A 25,151-nucleotide genomic window follows, 5' to 3' on the forward strand; every position below is an offset into this window, starting at 1 on the left:
GCAAATTCTGCAGAATCGACTTCTCCAGTGACGCCTAGTCTTTCTGGTAGCTACAGTCAGAGTTCCAGATAAGAGACTGGCGCTCGGACTCGCAGATGAATCGGGGACCTTGAGTGAAGTCAATCATTGAGCGCAGCGCATACCAGGCTGCGGCAATGCAAGACAATCATCACCGTTGCAAACCGATCCCGTGCCAACCGTTAAGAGCGATGCTAACGAATGGCGTCTTCGTCCCAGTAGATCGAAGGGCCTCTTCTCTGATGAGTTCTGACATCGTTATGCAGGCAAGACCTGTCGGAGATACCAGCACCTTCTACACAAGTCTGGCGACATCTGCGTCGAACACATCAGATTTCTCTGCTGGAAAGCTTTGTACAAACGTCCTTTGTATTTTGATCACTCTCTGAGCACCAGACCGACGGCCAGAAGATCGGTAGGATATGGTCATTGGAACGAGAAATCGCTGCCTGGCCGTCCTGTATTCTACCCCTTCTTTTCAGGCGAAAGTTGGTGACGCGATGGGCCGGCACTTCTCTACCGAGATCGAGACATACGCTTGAGGATGCCCGAAGTAAGGGACGTGCCTTGAGTCTTTCATGATGAACCCGATGACCGTCTGACAGGATGCATCTTGTGAAGTTCGCAGCCGTGAAGTTGAAAGGCCAGGTGCCGCCAAACCCAATCTGGAAAGTGCCCAGACAAAGACCATTGCGTTGGTAAACGCTTTCCACTTGCAGTCCATTCTGTACCGCAACGCCGCCTCTCAGTGGTCAGCCCAACCAGCGTAGTTAACAGCGGCCAGTGCCGAGCCGAAACCCAGAGCTTCGTGTGCCACGCCATTGGCTCATCATCTACGCGCCGGGGCAATTGGAAAGACGAGCCATCAGAGGCGCAAAGTACAGCAGATGGGGTGACGGCGGGCAATGAGGACGATATGCTGGATACCATTTGCAGCCATCTGCAAAGCACGGCAGGTGGCATTGGAAGAGCTCGGGAGATGAGGGTAAGGACACGCGCTTCGACGCGTGTGACCGACGACCAGCATGAAGACTGGTCCATGGATTCCATGACATGAATATAGGCACACCAAAAGTGATCAAATGTCATGTATCACATATTGGCATTGCAAGGCCGGTCTACCGCTTCCGTGTTCTGCTCGCACTTGCCGAACACTTGCGGAAGGTCCTTCTAGGTGGGAGGGAAGGCGCAGGTGCGCAGCTGCCTGGCTTCGCTTTCCGCGCACTTACGACTGTTTCCTTCGCTTCGTCCTGCCACCTGCTCATACTGACATTGACAATTCATCGTCTCGCACGAGCGGCCCGGTGCGATATGGCAACGATGCAGCTGCAGCTCCAGAAGACGCGCTTAGCGCCGACTACGACCAAGACCGAGATCACCCAAAAGCAAAGCCTGGAGGTTGTGCAGACGTTCTTGCATGGGAGCGTGAGTGTCATGCGAAATGGGGTCTAACAAATTGTTGACTCGTTCCCGCAGCTGAGCAGTCTGGCGTACTTGCGATGTTTCTTCTCGGAGAAGGCCTTCGATGAGCAGACCTATACCACAGGAAGTCGCCTACCTACGTATCGCGAATACATCAATGGGAAGCTGCCGAAGGGCGAAAAGAACGACCGAGGCATGGCGACCGTGATGAAAGTGCTTCGCCGAACAAGAAGCAAGCGCGCTGACAAGTTCCTCGACTGGCTGGTTTGTTCCATTTCGAACCTCACTCTCCGCGACCCTTGCTGACACGAAACAGGAGAAGGGTGCGTTCGTCGCTTTGGAGGAGGGAAGATTGAGTGCTCTCCAGATTTATGTTCACACCGATCCAGACCATCCGGAGCAAGTGGTCGAAACCTACACATTTGCCATCAAGTACCACGGCGATGGACGCGGCGGGCGCGTATTCGCCGGCATCGAAGTCGACAGTCCTGGCAGAGAAGGGATCACGATCGAAGCCACAAGCATTGCGCTCCAGAGCCTGATCCGTCACGTCAATCAACTTTGTGAGGGACTTCCGGATCTTCCAGGTAAGATGCGCTTGTATCGCCAAATTTCTCTTCTAAATCGCCTGCAGAGAAACGATATGTGTCGATGGCTTTATTCTATCCCGAGGACTGTCAAGATGTGAAAGCTGCTGGCTTCGCTCCTTCGAATCAGTCCAAGATTCTCTTTGCTCAGGCTGATGGCTGGGAGAAGACTACCGAACGACTGGATGACGTCCACTCTGCGTACCACAGGTCCGTCTTTCTGCTATATCGATATGAAATCTTGACTGACTGCTTCCCAGCGCGTCCCTGAAAGTATCACATCTCGATCAGCCAAATCTTCGTGGTCTGGCGCACATTGTGGAACAGTCTCGAATTCCGTCAAGCCTGGTATACACCCCCGCAGAAACAAGGGAGACGGAGCTTGCAGACATGCTGGGCGCTCGTCCCGATGATACTGCCGCCAAGGTCCCAAGCACGATAGGGCGTACTCCTTCGACCGTGTTTGCTGATGAAGGACCAATGACCGGGCGCACAGCATCGACCATGGTCCACGATGATGCTCCGGACGTGCTCACCGCAGCAGAGACATCCATGGCAACGCCAGCACCTACTTCAGCACTAGCAGATAGGCCATTGGGAAGCGAATCGCCATCGGGCTTCCAACCAACTCCTGCGCAGCCATCTCTTCTTGCAAAACCCATACTATCGGAGAGCATGGATACCCAGTCGAGTGACGTACCAGAAATGAAAGCCGGACTGCAAGTCATGCTGAAACCGGAGCATCTCAGCCAGGGAGACACTCAAACACAAGCACTACTGCGACCTTTGGTGGCAAGTTCGTCGAATCTCGGGAATCGCAACGTCTCTGCGGCTCCTTTGGCTAGTTTGTCAAGCAGTGCCAAGATCCTCCTTTTGCCCGACGTTGCTCGACAGCTGAAGTCTGCGAAGGCTAAGCTCAAGCAAAAAGCTCTCAAGATCGCCAATGTAAAGACCTCAAAGAAGATTCACGGCGACGTAGTGCTTTGCCAATGTGGTCATGCAAAAGAGGAGAACGAACTGGCAAGTTCGTCACTGTGGTATCCAGCATCGCAAACTAACAAGCGGATTCAGATTCAGTGTTCGTTCTGTAGCACCTGGCAACATCTGCACTGCTACGGTTTCACAGGCTCAGACGACCCTCGAGTTCCAGATGAGCACGCTTGCTATGAGTGCCTGCTCGGCGACAACGACACGAGGCTGTTGGCTGCCTTGCGAGACTTGGCACTCAAGCGTCGGGCGATTAGTTTCGCTCTGCAGCGTGGTCTGCCCGGTCGACCTGAGCAGCTCGCAAGTTTGATGGGTATGCTACGTATTGTGCGCGCGCGCTTTGTGATGCTGTAGCTGACTTGAGTGCAGATCTCCCTGTTGAGACCGCTGGAAAGCTGCTTGGTCATCTGATCGAGGAAGGTCTTGTCGTTCATGCCCTCGATGCGAAGGCACCCAAACTCGGTAACGCAAAGCAGCCATACCATGTACCCACGGAAGACGCTCGATCATTCGACAAATTGCAATATGAGCTTTTCGACGCCCTCAGCCACATCAGTGACTATGTAAGTGCAAGTGCATGATCCATTGGCGATTTCTCCTGCTAAATGTGCTAGTATGTCAACGTTCCGAGTATACCAGAAGGTGTCGCACAGCGACTTCGCGCGCTTTGCTCATCTGGTATTCCACCGCCAACAACACCTGCTTCTGCATTCCGCACTCGCAACAGGAGTCGTTCTGACCGTATACTCGATCCTCGACGATCCATGACGCCCTCTCGCAAGCCGGTACATCTCCGGCAGCCATCATCGAAGCGGCCTCTGGAAAGCGAGAGCCCCTTCACCACGCCTGCCAAGCGTCAAGCTAGGATGACGCCTGTGTATCATCGCCTGAAGAGCGTGCAGACAATGGTTCCAATCTTTGCCGACGGCTTGTCGAGTCCTGCGATGTAGTGCTGGAAAAAGCTGTGATACTCCGCCGCTGGCTTCTGATGTGAGACAATCGCCACTGTTACGGCCCTCAGTCCGCTGCGCTCAGGCAAGCTCGATTGCCTATGTGTATAGCTCACACCAGCTTACAGTGCGCGTGAAATTTGCCAAATCATGCTTCGCTGCTCAGAGAGGTTTCTGCGATTGGCTCTCACACGAGGATAGATGCGGAGTTTTCATGAAGCTTCACATAATTATCACGCTAGTGGCTACTGACCACGGTACTTAGCTCACATACTCCCGAGTTGTTCATCGTTTCAGTCAAGAAAATCATGCTTACCACTGGATCTCCTCTCAACATGCCGCATTCGGAAAAGTATGTAGTGTGGTTTTGGTTGCGCGGCCTCGAAGTGGATCTCGTTGCCGTGTACCAGTCGCTTGCCATACATTCTTTTACCTGGCAGAACTTGTCGAGGCCATCCGACATTGCGACTATAGATACTACCCGCACCCTCCTATCGCTGCATTCCCCATTTACTCCAGAGTTCTCCAGATTTGACAAAGTCTGACACCTGACACAACCCACTGTCACGCACGAGCTATCAAGCATTGAAGAAGAACAAGACAACCAGTACATTCACGACAACAAGACGACAACGAGACCTCAAGTACAACAAGACTCCAAATACACCGCTCTCAAGATTCTCATCACATTCTTGACCATGAGTGAGGCGCCGAGGGTGAGTCTCGGGGATGCCCTGACATACACGCATCCCCAGCCCGCTACCACCGAGCCCATTCCCACCAGGGAGATGTCCGTCGCCACCGCAACAACCAACACGACCGACAACAAAGACAAGAACGAAATCACCACCACCTCCGTGGCCTCAAAATCCCCTCGCGGCTCCGAGGCAAAGGTCCCTGGCGCGGCCAACATCACCACCTCGGGCGCCGCGCCAGACAACAGCAACCCCAATATCCTCACCGAGAAGTCGCCAGATGGCTTAGCCTACACGGCCAAAAGCTGGTCCAGCTGGAAAAAATGGCTCGTCCTCACCGGCATGCTTCTGGTCCAAATTTCTCAAAACTACAATGCAGCAGTCTACATGTCTGCCGTCCCGCAACTTACTCAACGCTTCGATATCTCTGCCGCCACGGCCCGCCTCGCTCAAATGATTTTCCTGGTCATGTACGCTTTCGGATGCGAACTTTGGGCACCTTTCTCCGAAGAGTTCGGCCGCAAATGGGTTATTCAGACGAGTATGACTCTGGTCAACATCTTCATGGTCGTTGTGGCGCTTGCTCCGAGCTGGAGTGCTGTGTTCGCGGCTCGTGCGCTGGGCGGTCTGTCGAGCGCTGGTGGCAGTGTGACTTTGGGAATGGTGGCTGATATGTATGAACCCTCGAAGCAGTTCCAGGCTGTGGCTTTTACGTGCTTCGGATCTGTGGTCGGCAGTGTAATTCCACCCATTGTGGGTGGCACTGTGGTCGAGAGATATAGTGGACTGGCTTGCATTTGGATTGCGGTTGCGATTGGTTGCTTTACGCAGGTGGTTCACATCTGTCTGCCGGAGACTAGGCCAGAGATTCTGCTTGATCAGGAGGCGAAGAAGAGGAGGAAGTTGGATCCTAGCGAGACAGTTCAGGGCCCCATGGAGGCTCAGGGAAGCTTTTGGAAGAGACTGAGCTGGAAGCACGTTGGCAAGCTGATGTGGAGGCCTTACTGGTTGCTCTTGACCGAGCCTATCGTGTTGTTCTTGTCACTGCTCTCCGGCTTCAGCGACTCCCTCATCTTCTCTGGTCTGGACTCTTTCGGCATCATCCTGAAGAAGTGGGACTTCTCCTCGCAGCAAATCGGGTTTGCCTTCTTCGGACTTGCTCTCGGTTACCTCATCGGCTATGCCCTCGGTGCTCTGCACTTCGCCCTCAACCCAGGCCGACGAGTCAAGAACAACGCCGTCCCCGAGCAACGCCTCTGGCTGCTTCTCTTCACTGTCCTCGGTCTTCCAATCGGTCTCCTGGGATGGGCCTTCACCTCGTTGGGACCAGATCACGGTGTCCACTGGATCGGAGCTCTCTTCTTCGTCCTGATCATCGGTATTGCCAACTACGCCATCTACCTTCACACCATCGACTACCTCGTTGCTGCTTACGGACCTTTCGCCGCTTCTGCTACCGGTGGCAACGGTTTCTGTCGCGACTTCCTGGCTGGTATCGCAGCTCTCTACACGGTCCCAATGTATGAGAACATCGCACCAGGAGGTGACTACATGACCGTCTGGCCGACTTTTATGCTGGCTTACATTGGTGGTTTCCTCGTCTTGCCAGTCTACTACTTCTTCTTCAAGGGAGCCAATCTGCGTGCCAAGTCCAAGTATGCTTCGCAGCTGGAGAAGGAGAGAGAGCAGGAGGCTGCTGACGCGCAGGGAGTCGTTGTCGAGCGCAAGGCGTAAGGACTTTTCGGCATATGACAACTTATCTCATGACAATGGGTGCGAAGGGTAGGAATTGGGTCTTGAATCGGCGTTCTTGGGCGTTTGTGTTTTACTTGGAAATGGAGGTCAGCAATAGAATGGGACAGAGCTGTACCGCGCAAGCCTGGTAGTGCCTTAGAATGTGATTGCTTTAGCTCTTGATAGTGCGTAATATAATACAATAACCTTCACAAGCTTGTCTGCCCAGCCTGTATTATTCAAATCAGCTCTCATGCTCTTCCTCGTCGTCATCTCCTAGCATTAGAGTAATATTGTTGGCCGACGATACTGCACCAAAAACTCCACCTTCAGCTTTAGTAGACATTACAGCAAAGTCATGCAATTCTTTGTTACTAGCAGCACACGCATCTTCAACAAGCAAACAGTCATAGCCACGATCATTTGCTTCCCGCATCGTAGAGTGGACACACACGTCGGTCGTGACGCCGCATAAGATCAGATTTTGAATACCTTTGACTTTGAGCAGGAGGTCGAAGTCAGTGTTAGCGAAGGCTCCTTTGCCAGGCTTATCAATGATCGGTTCTCCCTCACGAGGGTAGAGCTCTGGAATGATATCGTGGCCGGGTTGGCCGCGAACGAGTAGACGCCCCAATGGCCCTTGGTCGCCAATGCCAAGTTTTGCTGGATTAAGCCGTGACCGGAAGAGCTCACGCTCGGGCAGATCTGAGAGATCTGGTCTGTGGCCTTCGCGGGTGTGATAAATCTGGTAGCCCAAATCACGGCAGAAGTCCAAGAGCATGCGAATTCTTGGAATGATTGCGCGCACAGGGTGTATGTCATAGCCCTGTTGTGAGAGGTAGCCGCCTTGTTCGCAGACTTGAGCTCGTGTCAGACTATTGTGCTGCGAAAATGGTCCTGTGCTTTCGTACAGTCGCGCTGCATGTCTATGATGACCAAGGCTGTCGTCTTGCGGGACAATTCTGATGGCGGATGAGGCCAATCGTAGGGCTTCGCTGCTACGCAGTGTCTATTGTATGTCATGGTTAATACTTGATGCTGTGTAACGGTGCACTGATTGTCGTTCGTGAATGATGAACTTGGGCAGCGACACAATGTCCGTGCTCGGCGGAGCTGCAGCAAGCAAGCAAGCAAGTCTTCCGGGTGCAGCCAGCGACACTTCACCACCCTCGACACCTTGTCGCATTGCACCTGACATCGCCAGTGACTTTGACGACATCTAAAATGGATCGCAGTCTGGACGAGATTATCGGCGAACGCCCGGCGCGCGGCGTAAGTACCTTCAAGTCGCACTGCAGCAGCAGCAACAACCGGTCAGCGCTGACATGAGTTCCAGCGCGGTGGTGGCAGAGGCGGACGAGGACGAGGACGCGGCGACGGCGACCGACGCCCACCGCCTCCATCAGCGAGACCGCCACGTAGGGAAGAATACCCCCGAGATGGAGTACGAAAGGTCAGACCACCCAGCGCTATTTTGCCAGCATGGCTCTGGCACAACAAGCACTAACACACGAGATGTTCAGGTGCCGCATCCTCCCTCCACATAAAAGTCTCATCAGACGATCGTACATCGACGGAGCCCCTTCTTCGGACTCGGCGACCCAACGAGCGCGATCGACGACGAAAGACTAGACTGCATTCATGTGCACCGACAGAGCTGACCAGGGCATGCGGCCTTAATAGTACCGTCGCGATGAACCAACAAACTTGGACTCGTACTACAACACCGACTACAGATCACGCAGAGCAGAAGCTGACACAAGAGAAAGCGAGTGGGTGCACGACCGCTTCGAAGAGGATCGATATGGTGAGCTGGTTCGCACATCAGCGACGAGAGGGCATTTCTGACAATCGCCAGACCGACGAGGTTATCGAGGTCCTGCCGAGGACGACGACCGCTACGCTCCCAGAGGCGCTGCGCCGTGAGTAGCACTATGGCAGGCTTGTAGCACTCCACTGACAAGAAGCAGACGCGGCGGCGGCACCAAGATCAGAGTGGACAATGTGCATTACGAGCTCACCGAAGACGATTTGCGCGTAAGCATTCGCGCTTACCCACACCAGCTCATAGCAGTCACTGAACGATGATAGGAACTATTCGAACGCGTAGGCCCGACTACCTCTGTTCGCCTTCTGTACGACCGCTCCGATCGATCGACCGGCACAGCATACGTGATCTACGAGGACGAGCGCGACGCACGTGATGCTTTCGAAAAATTCGATGGTTGTCCTGCTAATGGCCAGGCCATCCGCCTCACTGTCATGCCAAACGGCCCAGCAGAACGCGGCCCACCACCACGTGCACTGGCAGATCGTGTTGAGCGCGCGCCGCGCAGCATATTCGAGCGCATCGAGGGCGGTAGAGATGACAGCAGAGACGGAGGTCGGAGAAGACGCGCGCGGAGCGACAGCCCGAGACGACAAGGTGTGGACACCTATGCACCTCGCTCGCGCTCGCCCCCAAGACGCCGCGGTGGTGATCGAGGTGGTCGTGGAGGTGGCAGACGTCCTGGCGAGAGACGGGAAGAGAGGGGTGGCAGACCGGCACGTAAGGCACGGACAGACGACGAAGGTCGTCCGCTTGTTGGTGGCAGACCGAGGAAGACTGCCGAAGAGCTGGACGCTGAGATGAACGATTACTGGGGTAACAAGGGTGAAGCTGCTGAGAGCAACGGCAATGGTGCAACGAACGGAGGCGGAGATGCTGCTGGAGGAGACATTGATATGGATATTTAGAGAGCCTGTTCACTCTCTGCCATGTCCGACTAGGAGGACAGATGATGCGATGTCACATCCCACCTCGTCATGAGGCTTGTACCATAAGGTCCTTCTTCAAGGCCCTGAAACGCCAAAACGCCACGCTCGCTGAGAATTACGCTGCAGTAGAAGAATCAAATCAAGCAAAGCAGCAAGAACTGTGCCACTCATCATCAAATTCCCAATTCTCCCATCTCTTTCACCAGACCCTCATCTTCTCCTTCTTCCCCCTCACCAACCAAATCTTCCACATCCAACCAGCCTTCCGCAACAGCAACAGCAACTAAGTCCCTGGTACTTCTCACTCCATCTTCTCCACAAATCCGATTCGGATCCAACAAATCCTGCACAGCCAACAAGATCTCCTCCAACTCCACCCCTCTCTTCCAAACCTCATACTCCTCAGGCCTCTTCTTCCTATTCTTCTTCGCAGCCCTTCCCTTTGCCGAACTCGAAGGCCATTCAATCTGTTCTAACAGTTTGTACAAGATTAAATGTAACCAACAGAGATTCGTTTGAGGGTGGAATTGGCGCCAATTTCTGCCACCGCTAATTTTGCTGAGCTGGGCGGGTGTTAGGCCATGAAGGTCTTCGGCGGAGATCGTGGGGTGAAAAGGATGGTCAAAGTAGAGCGCTCCACGCATGTAACGATAGATGTCGTATTGGTATTCTTCAGTGCTGTCGCCTTCGAAGAGGGCTTTGTGGTGCGGAAGGGAGAGGTCGGTATAGGCTATTTGATTGGTCGAGTCTGATGAGGTGTTTGGAGAGGGTGAGGAGGGCGAAGAGGCGGTGCTGGTCATGAGGCAGCGGGAGAGAGTGTAGTCGATTATGGTCGTTTCGAGAGATGTGAAGTTTAGTTTCCGAGAGGGGTCGATTGTGTTCTCGTTGGTTTCGTTGGGAGATTGGTAGCGAACACATATGTTCCCAAGATGAAGATCTCGGTGCTCGAACTCGGCACTTTCTTCGCCTTTGGCGATGGTCAGGACCGTGTGCCAGAATACATCCCAAATGGGGAAGATGGAAGTACAGTTGTTGGTCTCGAGAAGTCGCTCAAGATCTGTTCCTGCATCTTGCATTTCGATGACAGCCCACAATTGGTCGGCGTTGTAACTCGTTTTCTTTGCTGGGTCGGGAAAGTGGCTGAGTTCCTTCTTCCGGGATTTCTGAGTAGCATTCCACGATTTGAAGGCGGAGATGAACGCTGGCGGCGGCCGACCTTTCAATATACGGACGTCACGGAAGTTGGTGAAACCTGGAATACTGCTCATGCGCTGGAGGAGTTTGACTTCAGTCGCGACGTCGTGTGGACTTGTCATGCCTTCAGCTCTCTTCAACGCTGCATTTCGCTTCCGCTTATCGAGCGGAAGAGCATCCGGAGCAGGTGTGAGAGGGATGACTTTGAAGACTGACTCATCGGTACTGCAGAAGTCGCTGATGTCTTCTAATAATGATAATCGATAGACCTCTCCGAAGGAAGCCTCTGCGATCTTGGTCACGGAGAAGTGTTCTGAGATATCCTCGGACCACGCTGAGAAATCAGTCAGAGGATGTGTCGAAAGGTCGAGCAATTCTGAACAGTGTTGCTGATATGGACATCCTAGCTGCACATCTCGAGGCGGCTCTCGAACTTTGGGGGCCGCTACGATAATCTCGTCATCTGGCAGGTCTTCAAAAGCATCAATATGCTGCGGTATGCATGGCACGAGTTTTCGTATTTGTTTTGTTTTTCGAGGCGATCTCCTGGGCGGTGGCGGGTCTGCGGTGCCTACTTCCTCCAACCCTTCGCTCTCAGTACATTTCTTTGAGCTCTCCTCCTCATCTTCGAAGAATGTGTGTTGTCCTCTGCCAGATATCTGCCCTCGTGCATCAATTTTCTGCTTTTGTGATCCCTTGCCTTGTCCAGCATCCTTCCTTCGATTCGTTCTTTTTGAAGGTGTATGCCCTGCCGCCAGGCTCAACGCCTCTAGCGGTGCAACAACAGAGTTGACCTGTATCTCTCCCAACGCCCTCCTAGGCGATCTTCTCGCCTGGTGCGTCTTTGGTTCATTCTGCGCAAGGCTGCATTTGGCTAACGGTTGAGGCAACTCCCTCGTCGCCTTCTCGATTTGGTCCTTGCCTGGGTCTATCGATTTGATCTGATCTCGTACTGTAGCGACTGTATCGACTGCGGACTTCGTGAATGCGGAAAATTGGATCGTCTCGATTGTCAACGCCTGCGTTTTCGGCGAGGGGTCCGGACTGCTGGAAGGCGAGAAGGCCAGTTGTGCGGCGTAGACTGCCCGCGAGCGTTTCCCATACGTCTTTTGCGCTCCAGGCATATCTCTGTCGGCTCCTCGCAAGGTGGATCCAAAGGCGCTGTCTGCCTTTCAGCAGAAAACTTGACCGCTGCGTGGCAGGAATTCCCTCGTGGTCGGTATCCGGAATGTCGGGATCAACACCCGCGGTTGCCACAGCAGCGGCCACCACGTCCAAAGACAGCCGGGTATCGAAAGGGACCAGCACCAACGGCACCATCATGAGCACATATTGCACGCTTTTGTCGTCGTGATCCATTGCGCATACTCGCTGTGTTCGCAGACATACTCCCAAGAGACACTGACATCCTTCTCATTTGAGCAAACGGGCTGGTGTAGATATATCTCTGCGTTTCAAGTAGAAAGCGGCTAGGTGTGCTTTCGCACTGCTCGCTTTCATCCCATCTCTTATCTCTTCTCAACTTTCTACTCAGCATCACCTTGCATGCTGCCGTTCCTGCACTATACATCTTGCACTTGCCCTTTTGAGTTGTGCGACTGTGCATGACCAGGATCCATCCGATCAATTTCCCAGCCGCATGAGTCTGAGATCATGGCCAAGAACAAGAAGCCCAAGCCTGGAGAAGCCTCGTCAGAAGGCGACACGACCAAAGCCGAAGATACTACCCATACTCCTGCACAACCGCCTCAAAGACATACAGGAGCGCACGATGCGCCACCAGTCCAGGAATGGGAGTACATGTACCCGGTGGCGCTGCTCTCCTTGGCGGCAGCGGCGTCGCCCATATCCCAGATGACCATGGCGCCGGTATATGGCTCTGTACCATCAGCAGTCAATCATGCTACCATGTGTTCAATATCACTGCTATTCGGTTTTACAGTCCGGACGTTTACGGGCCAGTTCAAGAACTTCCGCCCACTCGAATGGGTGTCGGCCTGGGCCTTCACAGTTCCTGCGTTACAGACATTACTGTTACCATATTCTGGAAGTCTAGGACCAGTCGCAGGTCCAATGATAAATGGCTTCCTGAGTTGTCACATGCTCTTGTTGCCCACTGGCTTCGTGCTGGCGGAGTTCGTATCTCGGTACAAGCAGACTGCGGTATTAGCTTCTCGCATTGGTGTCACTGCAGCGTATATGATTATCGGGATATTGTTGGCTTTCCCTGTATACTCTGTGCTGGAAGAGAAATATGCTGGTATCGTGCAATGGACTCCAGAGCTGCTGCAAGAGAAGTTCGAAGTCAATCCCATCCATTTCCAACTTGCACTTGGCGCAGCTTATGCTGTTCTTGCTCCATCGTGGTAAGTACGCACACGTCGATGTGAAATCTGCGGTGAACGCTGGCAAAGTTTTCTTGTGCCATTCGAATCAAGGCGCTGACTCAAAACAGGTACGCCCTACTCGGCGTCCCAGCAATCTTGCATTCTGTATACTTCAACCAACACTTCAACATCTACAAAGCCAACGCCTCCCTCACATCCCACAACTGGACTATTCTCGATCGACAATGGTCCAACACAGGCTACATCTCCGTTCTCGAAAGCACCGAAATGGAATACCGCGTCCTCCGCGCCGACCACTCACTCCTAGGCGGCGAATGGCTCCTCACCCCCGCTCGCAAAAAAGACAACTGGCTCACAAATGAACCCATCTACGCCGTGTTCTCCATGCTCGAATCCGTCCGCTTACTCCAACTTGACACAGCACCAGTACCGGACACTTCAGCCCGAGCACTCGTCATCGGACTTGGAATAGGAACAGCACCCAAAGCCATGCTAGCTCATGGAATCGATACCACAATCGTCGAACTCGACCCTGTGGTGCATAAACTCGCAGTACAGTATTTTGATCTACCGAGAAATCATACTGCAGTGCTGCAGGATGCTATGAAATGGGTCAAGAAGCAAGCAGCTGCGGCAGAAGCACTTACGACGATTGATGAGAATCTGAAAGATGGTGCGATGGTAGAATCGAATCGAAAGCCTGTGGTGTTATACGACTACATCATTCATGATGTGTTCACAGGAGGAGCAGAACCACTCTCGCTGTTTACGACGCAATTCTTGCAGAACCTCCGCAGCTTGCTTACGCCAAATGGCGCCATCGCGCTCAACTACGCGGGAGACTTATCACTTCCGCTCACACGACTAGTCCTGCGAACGATTTACCACGCTTTCGATGGACAATGCAAGATTTTCCGAGATGGACCACCAGAACGATACACGGAAGGAGAAGGAAAGAGTGGAAAGACTTCAGCACATGAACAAGAAGAACAATCACCATCTTCAGATTTCCTCAACATGGTCGTCTTCTGCCGCAACAGCCCCGGCCAAATTTCCTTCCGGCCACCCACCACGACCGATTACCTAGGAAGTCTAAGTCGAAGACATTACATGCTGCCTAAACCAGATTGGGAGATAGCCTTTCCCAAGCATGAAGAAGAAGCACTAGAAGAGACAGCCTCATCCTCGCCCAATGATGATGATGATCCTTCTCCCGCTACCGTTTCCGTTACCGCCACTCCTCCCCATGCCAATGATGCAAATGCTACTGCTGAAAAGCAAGATGATGATGCAGAATACAAAAATGGAAAACCTGACCGCTTGTTACAGCAAAAGAAGCTACTGCGTCCGGGTGACGAGTCTTCGTGGGAAAGCGAACAAATCGAAAGTGCCAAGCGTCACTGGCGGATCATGCGCACAGTGATGCCGGGTGTAGTGTGGGAGACTTGGTGATCATTCTCGGTGAGAGAACATAAAAAAAGTGATCGTCCAAATTCCAGGGTGTGGGATGGATTTGTGGTTGTGTGGGATGGATGGCGCACGCCGCTTGGGTGGCACGGCAGGAAGGGGATGGATAGACGGACCGCATGCGCGCCTTGCTGTTGTATGTACGGGTGTATACGTGGTTCATGCAGCGTTCCGTATGCCAAGTCTGAAATGTGTTTCAGTGCGTAAAGTTTGTTTCTTTTCGCCCTATGCATACTTGCGTTGGCTCTCTATTGGGTGCTGGACCTGTACAACGCAAACAATGTCGTCCCCTCTCCGGTATCGCTCACGTTCGTCTGACGCGTCGCTGGAAAAGATGGCGGAGTCAATGCAGGCGGTCACCATGCTATACTTTCAGCTTCTTGCGTTTATCCGCGGGAATGTGGTTATGTAGCGACTTCTTCTGTCGTTTTCGGATGTCGTCTGAGTAGCAAGACTGTTGACAGCAGGGGGCATTCTCGACAGGCTTGGAATTCAGCACGTCTGAAATCTTCCAGCGCTTGGAAGGTTCCGGATGTAGCATGCCCATCAACATCGTTCTCGTCTCGTTGTCGTCCAAGCGAGCAAATCTATTGATGTAGCCGAATTGCGGCACCCTGCGTCCGTCTTTGATGATGTGATCTGGATAATCCTCGAACCAGGCGTCCCAGTGTTGCATGAAAATTCGGAAGTTTTTGCAGTCCATTCCCGCGAAATCCCAACAGTTGCCTTGAAAGCAAAGCGTAACGTACACGATGGCGACAGCCCATACATCTACGGCACGCGGGTCGTATTTGCCCAGTCGTTGGTAGATTTCTGGCGCCATGTACGGCACGCTACCCACCCAGCCTGGCGGACAATATCGGATGGGCTCGTTGGGGTCGACGATGCTTTGCCGTCGGCAGTTTCGTACTCCAGGATGTTGGCCGCAGAACACTTCACCAGTACCGAAATCGGCAATTTTGAGGCATCCTTGCTTGTTCACAAGCAGGTTCTCGGATTTTAAGTCTCGGTGCGCGATTCCGCGGCTGTGTAGGTAGTCGACACCACGAACAAGTTGCTTGAACATGCAATTCCGATCCTCCTGCCCAGCGAAAATTCCAGATTTGATAAGGTCATTGAGATCGCCCAACTCGCAATACTCCATGACATGATACCATTGATCGCCACTGTGACATAATCGGAATGTCTTGACGATGTTTTCGTGATCGCAGGCTTTCGAGATGGCAAATTCAGACTTGATCTTGCGCTCATATTCGTACTCGGTCTCTTCTTGCGGCTCTCGTAATCGGAATTCCTTGACAGCGAACACTCTGTCTTTGGCTTCGCCAGCCGTCTTGCTTTGCATTAGTTTGACGACGGCAGCACCGCCTGCGCCGATTTCCTTGTGCTTCATGCGCTGCAGAACACTGAAGTGCTCCTCCAGTGAGCACTCATCCACCTGCAGGTCGTCGGGAAGTGCGACCGACAATCGCCGAGCCTTGGAACCAACACCCGCATCCACGCCCAGCATGTTGTCGAAATTGCCATCGACATCCTTGGAGTAGATGGAAGACCGGCGGCCATGCGTTGCTGCCGAACTCGTCCGCCGCGGGCGCGGTGGTGCATCGTCGTAATTTTCCGCCCATTTGATGCCGCGATTGCTCCTCGCGCTGGGACTGCGCGGGGTCGGGCTTGGTTCGAGGCCGTCCGGGTAGTGGACTCCTTCGAACTCGTCGCGTTGGGTGGGCGACCGGATCACAATTTGCGGCGGCGCATCGTCGTTGGAAGTGATGGTGCCATTTGCAGTGGGCGGTCGCGGCGTCTCTGGTCTGGTTTGGGATGTTGATGTCGCAGGCGACGACGGTGTGGCGCGACGCGCCGGTTCAGGTCGTGATGATGGTGTGACGTCGCTACTTTCCCGTCGGTGATGGGGTTTGAATCTACCCAGGAAGCCAGACCGGCGTTTGCTGGACGTGTCAGACGTCGGCGGCGTGGGCGGCATTGCGTGCGGCAGCGGCAGACGCGTTTTCACGTCGGTCGACATGCTGGAGGTGGAAATGTCGGAGGGAGAACTGGTGGACCGTACTGAAGAGATTGAAGGCTGAGCGCGGGGACGCTTAGTGGAAAAGATAGCCCTCCAGCCTTGTTGCGAGGCGCCGGCTGTTCGGACTCTGCAAATCAAATCAGGATCAGTATCGCTGTCGGAGCCCACGTTCAAATGCCGAGTGTGATTGTTGTTGCTGGAATAGTAACCATGGCTGTGGCTCTGGCTGCGCGGCGTGGTCGCGTAGATGTCGTCGTAGCGCTGCTTGCGCTGCACTCTGCTGCTGCTCGGCCTATTCGGCCGATAGTTGTGGATAGCGGCCAGACTGCCCGTGGTGAACTTGAGCTCGCCTCCAGGATGCGTGGGTGGCGTCTCCTTCCCGCCGGCCAGATCGATGTCGGAAATCCAGTACTCGCAGCGAAGGTCACCGTGACTTCCCCATTGCCGGAAGCCGAACTTGGTCGTCGTCATGGTGAATATGGACCAGCAGCATGCGTGGAGGGGCGAGTGCAGTGGGAGGGTGAATGAATGGGAACGGCGTGTACTCACTGCTATCGCAGGCCCGGGACGTGCAGGCCAGTCCCTCTATAGATCTTATGGCGGACCCAACCAGCCCTGTACGATGAGGTATGGCGCCGCAGCGCAGAGCACAGAGCCCCAGTCGCACCGATAATTGGCGTATGAAGAGCAGCAGTTGCCAATACGCGCCAACACTGTGCCAATGCTTGGAGGCAGCACTGTTGACGGGGATGGATGGAGCTGCGGCTGCGCGGTGATCGTGCACGATGATGACTTGGTCGGGGGTGATACTGTGCTTCCTGGTGCTGACAATAACCAGACGTGAAGAAGGCGACTGGGAAAGAACTGTGAATGCTTCTTGCCAACATGGGCATTTCGGTCGCAATTCGCAGCTAGCGGAACTAGACGGCACTCGCTCGCTCCACCACCCTTCTATGGCTCCGAGGCCGCACGCTCACTTGGCACTCCGACCTTGGGCCTTGATTACCACTGATTTCCTACCCCGATCTACCGGCCACTGCGTGCTCCCAGCGCGCCCGCCCCATCCCGCAGAGCACGCAAGCCGATCTGATACGCCCGTGACAGAAGCTGCAGCAGCCGCGTTTGACGTTTCACAAGCATACAACGGTGTCAACTTTCTGGCAGATCTCAAAAGTCTTGCGACCTTCCAAGCCTCCGCGTCCTTGGTTCTACGCCTGGGCATAGCCAACGAGACGTTGCACACCTGCCTCCTAATCTTCAAAAGGCAAGATCCGACAGGATACCAGCACATTCCAGCGCATCATCCACTTCTTGCAGGCCACCCCCCAAAAGCCTAACACTCGTCGGTGATCTGGAACAAAGGGGCTTTGAATGCTTACTTTGCTTCGTACACCATAGGTTTGGGGGCTGCTGCTGACGACCCTTTGTGGCTCCTGGCCTTCTGAGCTCGACAGCGCCTTGATTTCGCCCCGCAGATTGCTCTCTGTTACAGCACCTGGTGTTCTGTGCGCCAGATGGCAGGTGCGATTCACCTGCCGCATTTACAGAGACACACCCCTCGAGCTGCCCGTCTTTGCCGACATTGATGCCCCCATGAATTATCCGTTCGCCAAATTGAGGTCAAATCTGGAGGGCTGAGAACTCCAAGACAATCGCGCCCAGAGCGCGTTGTCCCATGAACCTGAACTGTATGGCCAACGTTCAGATGTCTCTGTACGAAGTCGGCTGCCGGGCACCGACTCCGGCCATGTCCGGTCCAAAGTTGGACTGCGCGTCCATTTTCGACTGACACTCCATTCAGTCTGTGGTTGGCAGATCGGCAGCTGTAGGCTCCCGGATAATTCTTGGCATGCACGCATGACTTTACTTCCTTGCAAAGCACACTGCGCAGCTGGCGACGCGACACAGTCGTCGTGTACGCAGCATCAAAATGCCTCGAGGAGGTGGAGAATTTTCTCCTTCTCGCATGCTGTTGAGACGCACAGGTAGGCAGCAGGATAGATGCAGAAAAAGCTGACTGCCGCTGCTCCACCGTGGACCCAGATAAAGATGGAGGCCACAGATTCCTCCTCTGCAAAGTTATACAATCTCCCGCCGGATGTCTCGGTGCTCCGCACTCCATACCAATTGCCAATTGCATTCAACGCTCTTGGCGAGTGCAATGCATGCGCTTGGAGACCAAAATTGGCCGACAACGCTCTCAGCGATTTACAGTTTCGCATCGTGCCATGTAACGTCCTCTACTGCCGAGGCGGGCCAAGACTGGAGATGGAGCTTGTGCTTGATGCAATGTGTTTCGTCACGAACATGTCTTGCTTTGTGGCTCATGCGTGCGCAGTCCGGCTCCTATCAAATCACACACCAACCTCGAGATGGCTGTGCGAAGCTTACGAGGATGCATCTTCAGTCACCTGCAATGCCAAGGGCTTGTCGCTACTGAGAAAAGCTGTCTGCAAGTACCAAATAACCGCTTGCTCGTTAACGTTTGCATGCATATCGGGCAATCTAGACCTGACCCGTTCGCGGGTCAGAGTTCCTTGGCCATCAATCAAGTATCAACATTGCTGACTTTGTGATCGATTGGGCTCATACCACGGAGTATCAAGCTACTGCCTCTGGCTGCATTGAGCGAATATCTCGACCGTTCCTCTTGACGCCTCTTTCTGGAGTCAAGAGGACCTGATTACTGCGAGCTTCACGCTCATGCATGGCGATCCGCAGCTCGAGAACTGCTTCGCACTACTCAAGGCTGTGCGCCTTGTAAAGAAGCGCCACACCGCGACAAGCCCCTGTCAATCCGATCCATCGACCGCCTCACGCTCGATCGCGTCAGTCGGAGATGCATTCGCCTGTAGGTCTAGTGTGCGATGCAGTGTTGCGCTGGCGTCGAACGAAAAGACAGCCTCACGCTATCATCCTTACGTGCAGCCGTTAGTCACCTGGGTGATGGAATTCATCACCTGATAAGGTAGCGTAGCAGCACACCTCGGCCACTGACGGTGGCTGTCTGCAGCTGCCCTTGCCGATATGCAGGGTGTGAGCTCTGCTCGAGCAGTCGAGGTCAAGGATCAGAGCGAAGTAGCAGCAGCTTCATCGTGGCCATGCACCGGATGTCGCAGTATCGCTGGAGGGTCCGTGAATGTGTACTGGAATGTGTCGGAAAAATTTGAAGAGGGAGATTCATCTCCAGCCGTGAGACTTGACTCTGATGTCAAGCAATCTCGCGGCAGATCTCCGTGCAGGCATGGCATGTGCTTGTGCGACGAAATGTCCCTGGAGTTTGCCATGCGAGTGTGCGAAGAACAGGTTACCGCTTTCTGACCAGCGCCAGCGGACCTTCGAACACGGCGACAGTGATGGCGAATGCGACAATTTCTCCGCGCTCGACCACTTCGACACTGCGGAATCATCCTTCTACCTGAACCACAACCCACGATTGTGCTGCCCTGCTTTCTCGCAGAGTCGCTCGCTGACCTGTATTTCGTCATCGAGTTTTCGTTTGGCCGTGCTCTTCTCTCTCTTTCGTTCTCAGCGCCAGCACTTTCGACCGACTATTCGCACCCGGCACCGCAATGCATCCGGCTCACCACAACATGCGACCAACGGACGACCTGCGTGATGTCTTTCAACAAGACTTGACGCTGTCAAGGTCGCATCCAGTTGTTACGAACATTTGCGCGGCAAATGGAATGCCTGACGAGCTCAATGCAGCGTAAGGCACCAACTCGAAATTCAGGGCCCCCGCTTCGCCAAATTCGGGCAGTTGGGCGATGATGCTCCGTCGGCCGTGCATCTGCAATGAGCGAAGCAACTGGCCCAGTCTGCCACCACCACCACCACACTCTCTCCTCACGACACCGCTACCCACCATACCGACAATCCTCCTCGCCCCGTACATTGGCCTCTGCGCAGCCGGAACTATCGTTAGCACGTTTTCTCGCGGTCCCAAACCCTCTCGCACGCCCACAAACCGAGCTTCTCTGCCGACGCGATCAATTTGCACATTGCAACCCACTGCTACTGACGACAGCTTCCGGCCGGGTGTAGCAGGACAGCGGCCATCGCTTGTCTAGGCTCGCCGTAGCGACAGGTCACACACGCCGTCCCCGTGTGGGATTTTCACTATGCCGCCGTCGCCGCCGGCGCGGCGTAGCACACGAGGAGCACCACCCGCGGCACCAGCTTCAACGACGTCCTCCTCCCTCTCATCGAACCGACAGGACCGCAATGCGCGAGGAGGGAATAATCAGAAATCCGCTACACCGCGTTCGTTGTCTTCGGAAGACATCAGTGAGCCGCCGCGTCGCAGCCAGCGATCGCAAGCTGCCCACAAAGAGGAAGATGCTGGGAAGGCGGACGAGGCTATCGACGATGCCGATGAGGAAGCTGTGGACGATGAAGAGATAACACGATGCATATGTGGCATGCAAGAGTACCCGGGACCACCACTCAGCGAAGCTTTTGCGGGCATCCCAGACGCGCAAGCTGAGGACGCCGGCGAACTCTTCATCCTCTGCGACGGCTGCACAGTATGGCAGCATGGAGGATGCGTGGGTATCGTGGCGGAGAACCTGACGCCCGAAAAGTACTTTTGCGAACAGTGCCGGCCAAAGCAGCATGTGATTGGGACAGACTCACGAGGGTATGTTCGTTCTTTCTTTCTACCTCATAATGCAACGCCGTTGCATCAGACCATACCCGCACTTGCCTGTCGTGAAGGCAAATCGCGCGTGGCAAGCAGCATGGACGCGCACGCAACTTCACTTCAAGTGTCTCCGCGAGCACCACGCACCAGAATGCCCTCAACATGCCCTGCGGCTTGCGATTTACATGCCCGTCGATATTTCAGAGTCTCGTGATCGTCCGTCGCCCAAACATTGACACCCTTCGCGCCAGCCATGGCCCGCTACCACGACTCGGGCGTGCGCAGAGCAGCTGCTGACGCAGAACAACACAGGCAAAAATATTCCCTCTACGTGCCGCTCCATCCTAAAGCTTCTCAGCGAAAAGGGTCAGTCAGCAAGTATGACGACAAGGCCAGAAAAGAGCGCGAGAGTGCCGCTTCCAGAGCAAGCGTCGACCCAGCTACCGGCAAGCGACGTGCAACAATGCGAAGCAAAGAGCACGACGATGAGGAGGAGCAGCTCCGTATTGCGATTGAAGAGAGCAAACGTGAACAGGCAGGCAAGAGTGGCAATGGGCGGAGAAACGGCAAGCGTGGTCGTGATGACAGTAGCGAGGAGTGAGTACTGCCACGGAGCAGAAGTACAGGAGACAACAGACTGATAAGGAGTAGAAGCAAGTCAGATAACAAGCGCCAGCGACGGTCATCAGAGTCCGTGCCTTCAGCTATCAGAGCAGCCGAGATCGAAGACGATTCAGACGAGCAGACCGCCACTAGCAAGAGCAAGGTGAAAGCAGATAGCTCGCTCTCCTCGCGTACAGCGGCACTTGAGAAAAAGGAGCAGGAAAAGGAACGTGCCAGAGCCGAAGCTGCAGGGAGAAGACAAGAACGTGCTCGCAGTCGGCGCGGCGACGGTAGGCTCATGTCTTTCCAGCCATAATTTCTGAGCTCATGCTTACTTCATAGTAGACCTCGAGCAAGCCGAAGACGCCGCATCAAAGGCTGCGTCAAGTGCCAAGGCGTCTCCTCCAGCGCCCTCATCCCAGCCTCCATCCCCTCCGCCAGCCGACAAAGCTTCCTACAAAAAAGGTCCGGGTAAGAAGCCAGGGAAGAAGCTTGGCAATAATCAGTATACCAAAGCCAAATTCGAACAGGCAGCATCCTCGCCGCATGGCCGAAAGAGGCAGCTGAACCAAGGCAGTGGAAGCGGCGACGAGGCCTCCGAGACCTTGGCAAATGGGGATGCCAATGGCAATAAGCACAGTCCAGGTGCTCCTGAGAACATCCCAACAACAGGCAAGGGGAAGTTTGGTCGAGGCAAAAAATCAGCGGCCAACGGCAACGGTGCGAAAGCGCATGTCGAACCGGTGGAGCGCACCATTCCGAACATGCAAGCTACACTCGCCAATATGAGTGCTTACGTGGAAGGGCACAAGACTGAAACGGAGCAAATGCACCTGGCAGCATTGAATATTGCCGGTGGTGGTGAGGATGTTTCGCAAAGTACTGAAATAAGCTTGCTGATGTTGGGAGGCGCAGTGCAAGCGCCGTCGGGTGGTGGGGAGACGCCGCAGCAACTTGAACGGACGACCAGTGGAGAGAAGAGCGCGTACGAGGAGGGTCAGGACTTTTTGCGCAATGTACAGGCGTGGTATAGCAAGTATGGGCATTTGGCGGGTGTCGGTCTGAATGCTCCGGCGGCGCCTTCTTCATGACATGAGATGAGCCGGTTTGAGGACTGGGCATGCATGGGCATTGTTTGAGCGTACATGCGCTGAGATGGACTTTTTCGATTCGTGGCACGGAAGTGGAATGTTAATACTGGTGTCAGCTTTTTTTTTTTGAGGTTTGAAATGAAAGTCGCCTCTACCAAGGAAAATAGGGCGGGCGAAGTGTGCACGGTCAGGAGTTTGCACATATGGTGGCATGGCATTGTTGTTGTTCTAGCTGTTTAGCTGCTGGGACGTGTGGATAGAGAGCGATATGCATATGCTCTTCGATCGGCTTCTTTTGGTGAAGGGCCAAATGAGAAGTGAGAAGTGGAAAATCACCTCTACTATCTTGTTTTCTGTCCCAGCATTTATGATTACTCTCACTCTTTGCGATCACCTCATGTGAGGGAAAGGGAAGTCGACTTTGTCCGCTGCACCTGCCGCTGCCGCGTGTTCTTGGCGTTGGTGACAATGCCCACCTTCAGACTTCAGACCTTCTCACTACCTCCACTGTCTCCTGACTACCCGCAAGTGAGCTTGCAGCAACATGCCGTTGTAGGTCACCTGCCATGGACACACTGTGTGACTGGACCGTGTGGCTTCACCGCGCGCCTGTCCGCATCCGGACAATGGCAAGACGGTCTTGCTTGCTTATTGTCCAGTTTTCATTGTCATGAGGCCCAAGCTCACCTGCGATACATTTCGCACACACAACTTGCAAAGATGTCTCTTCCATTGACAACAGATACGATTCACAGCTACTCATGGCGTGGGCTTTCCTCAGGTGTGTGCGCGATGCCGGCAGAACCGCCTGGAATGCATTCAACAGACCCAGACCGACCACAAGTACCACCAGCAAGAAATCGTCTACAAACAGAGTATTTCGAGGCCGTGTACAACCAACACGCAAAGCTCCCAGTGGACTACGCAAGAGACGTCCGTGCCGGGAAATTGAGGATTATACACATCGCCTCCAGCAGCTCATTTATGGGTACGATGCTTTTGAGAACTCCGAAGGTGACTTGAAGTCTATCCAGTACAGCATTGCCACATTGCTGGAAATGAGACATCGTTCGGGTGAAAGAGATGAACAGCAACGCTACTCGGAGCGGCTTGGACGATTGTGCAATGCCCTCGACCTCACAGAAGATACGATCGAAGGAAACCTACAAAACATTCAAAAGACTGCCGATGATCTTGTGAACTCTCTAGAGCCCGATGGACCAGGAGATCTCCCACCTCGATTACCCATTACGCTGATTGACCAATTACGACGTTACGACAACGCAATGGAAGTTTATGTTTCACAGCGTGATGGCACATCGGGAGTTGGATTTCCTGTTGCTGGCAATGTTGACGGCGACGAATCGAGAGAAGACGGAGAAGTTGGCGCAGATTTGACATCAAGCAAAGCTGCGTTGTCAATCAAACAACGGGTGCTACAAGCATGCCGAATGAAACTTACTGAAGAGTTGCGAAAGCTATGCAAGCAGCATGCACCAACTGCGCTGCAGGACGAGACTATCGTTCGGCAGCTGCGCTGCGGTGAAGCAGTCGAAGATCATCCTAACGATTACGAAGACCCCGAATCTGAGAGCGATTACGACCTTAATTCTGACGATTTGCTTCCTGGAATGACTCTCGCCTTGAACGCCGAGTGGGAAAATGCGCAAGAAGAATTGAAGAAATGGACGATAGAGTATTGGACATTCATTCGCAGAGACAACAAGATCGAGCGTCTCAAGGAAAATATCGCAGCAGGCATGAGCCCAGAACAGGCTAGCAAGAACATTATCAAGACAGCCAGCGATCTATTTATCAAGTGCGAGAGTGAGTATACAGATGAGGTCATTCTTGTGTATATGCTAACGTATTTTGTAGACGCCGACACAAATTATCGCGATGTTCAAGCGAGAGCAATGGCGGCAGGGTTTCAGCCCGTGCCACCTTTTCACGACTCCGATAATGGCCTATTTCCGGATCACGGTAAGCTCAATCGCGGGAAGGGATTTTCGGTCAGCTCAGATATCCTCGTACCCAAACTGACTACTCTTGATAGCGCTGGACGATGTTGATCTCAGTATTGCGAGCAGCGATGCAGACGCTGCAGCTCAAATTGAGGACTGGCTTGACGAAGATGAACACGGACTGGAACTCGGCGGTAATGCGCCACCTTCGAAAGCCAACACCAAATGCTTGTCCGTGAACTTCGGCGAAGGTCGCAGTGCCTACGAATGTGCCCTGCCCCCGAATCGCACTCGCCTTGCAAGAATCCAAGAATGGCAGCAGAAGTGCGAGGAGGCCAGAATAATTGCTCAACAGGACATGGAACGCTGCCGGTGAGCACTTCTTTGACGCTACATCAATGAATTGAGTTTCATTTTCCGTCCACTCTGGTGTCTACCCACAGAAATGGCACGCAGACAAGTTGCTGTCTTCCTGCCCGACATTCCAGATATCGGTCCTTCTCAACAATACAGTGTGCTCGCAAAGCAACTGGCGCTTCGCCAGCTTCTCATGCTGTCAATGTCTCGATCATCGCACTTGCTTGCTCCACCATGGTCGTATTCCTGCCGATCACCAATTTCCGTCAAGGCATATTCGCACCGCAATCAACAGCCAGGCTTCTACGC

The 25,151-nt window shown here is 53.9% G+C and overlaps 9 protein-coding genes across 9 annotated transcripts; 6 read left to right on the top strand and 3 right to left on the bottom strand.

Moving 5' to 3' along the window:
- Positions 1–1,329: 1,329 nt before the first annotated feature.
- Positions 1,330–3,964, top strand: CKM354_000874700 (uncharacterized protein; the record flags this gene model as incomplete). Its single annotated transcript, XM_044804140.1, has 8 exons — positions 1,330–1,443; positions 1,495–1,704; positions 1,757–2,027; positions 2,075–2,237; positions 2,288–3,047; positions 3,099–3,327; positions 3,384–3,577; positions 3,629–3,964. 8 exons carry the CDS (start codon positions 1,330–1,332, stop codon positions 3,962–3,964), a joined length of 2,277 nt encoding a protein of 758 aa, XP_044660075.1.
- A 698-nt stretch (positions 3,965–4,662) lies between these two features.
- Positions 4,663–6,393, top strand: CKM354_000874800 (uncharacterized protein; the record flags this gene model as incomplete). Its single annotated transcript, XM_044804141.1, has 1 exon — positions 4,663–6,393. One exon carries the CDS (start codon positions 4,663–4,665, stop codon positions 6,391–6,393), a length of 1,731 nt encoding a protein of 576 aa, XP_044660076.1.
- Positions 6,394–6,637: 244 nt separating this feature from the next.
- Positions 6,638–7,416, bottom strand: CKM354_000874900 (uncharacterized protein; the record flags this gene model as incomplete). Its single annotated transcript, XM_044804142.1, has 2 exons — positions 6,638–7,251; positions 7,305–7,416. 2 exons carry the CDS (start codon positions 7,414–7,416, stop codon positions 6,638–6,640), a joined length of 726 nt encoding a protein of 241 aa, XP_044660077.1.
- A 201-nt stretch (positions 7,417–7,617) lies between these two features.
- On the top strand, positions 7,618–9,129 carry CKM354_000875000 (uncharacterized protein; the record flags this gene model as incomplete). The annotated part of the gene is made up of 7 exons (XM_044804143.1): positions 7,618–7,665; positions 7,730–7,846; positions 8,077–8,108; positions 8,163–8,200; positions 8,252–8,315; positions 8,364–8,430; positions 8,485–9,129. The coding sequence occupies 7 exons, from the start codon at positions 7,618–7,620 to the stop codon at positions 9,127–9,129; spliced, it is 1,011 nt and encodes a 336-aa protein (XP_044660078.1).
- Positions 9,130–9,323: 194 nt separating this feature from the next.
- On the bottom strand, positions 9,324–11,468 carry CKM354_000875100 (uncharacterized protein; the record flags this gene model as incomplete). The annotated part of the gene is made up of 1 exon (XM_044804144.1): positions 9,324–11,468. One exon carries the CDS (start codon positions 11,466–11,468, stop codon positions 9,324–9,326), a length of 2,145 nt encoding a protein of 714 aa, XP_044660079.1.
- Positions 11,469–11,997: 529 nt separating this feature from the next.
- On the top strand, positions 11,998–14,144 carry CKM354_000875200 (uncharacterized protein; the record flags this gene model as incomplete). Its single annotated transcript, XM_044804145.1, has 2 exons — positions 11,998–12,710; positions 12,800–14,144. The coding sequence occupies 2 exons, from the start codon at positions 11,998–12,000 to the stop codon at positions 14,142–14,144; spliced, it is 2,058 nt and encodes a 685-aa protein (XP_044660080.1).
- A 379-nt stretch (positions 14,145–14,523) lies between these two features.
- CKM354_000875300 (uncharacterized protein) lies at positions 14,524–16,653 on the bottom strand (the record flags this gene model as incomplete). Its single annotated transcript, XM_044804146.1, has 1 exon — positions 14,524–16,653. One exon carries the CDS (start codon positions 16,651–16,653, stop codon positions 14,524–14,526), a length of 2,130 nt encoding a protein of 709 aa, XP_044660081.1.
- A 3,653-nt stretch (positions 16,654–20,306) lies between these two features.
- On the top strand, positions 20,307–22,521 carry CKM354_000875400 (uncharacterized protein; the record flags this gene model as incomplete). Its single annotated transcript, XM_044804147.1, has 4 exons — positions 20,307–20,824; positions 21,140–21,424; positions 21,479–21,720; positions 21,776–22,521. The coding sequence occupies 4 exons, from the start codon at positions 20,307–20,309 to the stop codon at positions 22,519–22,521; spliced, it is 1,791 nt and encodes a 596-aa protein (XP_044660082.1).
- Positions 22,522–23,282: 761 nt separating this feature from the next.
- Positions 23,283–24,861, top strand: CKM354_000875500 (uncharacterized protein; the record flags this gene model as incomplete). The annotated part of the gene is made up of 3 exons (XM_044804148.1): positions 23,283–24,348; positions 24,400–24,504; positions 24,578–24,861. The coding sequence occupies 3 exons, from the start codon at positions 23,283–23,285 to the stop codon at positions 24,859–24,861; spliced, it is 1,455 nt and encodes a 484-aa protein (XP_044660083.1).
- Between the last annotated feature and the right edge of the window lie 290 nt (positions 24,862–25,151).

Source organism: Cercospora kikuchii (assembly GCF_019650295.1).
Source record: "Cercospora kikuchii DNA, contig_00005, whole genome shotgun sequence".
Classification (NCBI taxonomy): Eukaryota; Fungi; Ascomycota; class Dothideomycetes; order Mycosphaerellales; family Mycosphaerellaceae; genus Cercospora; species Cercospora kikuchii.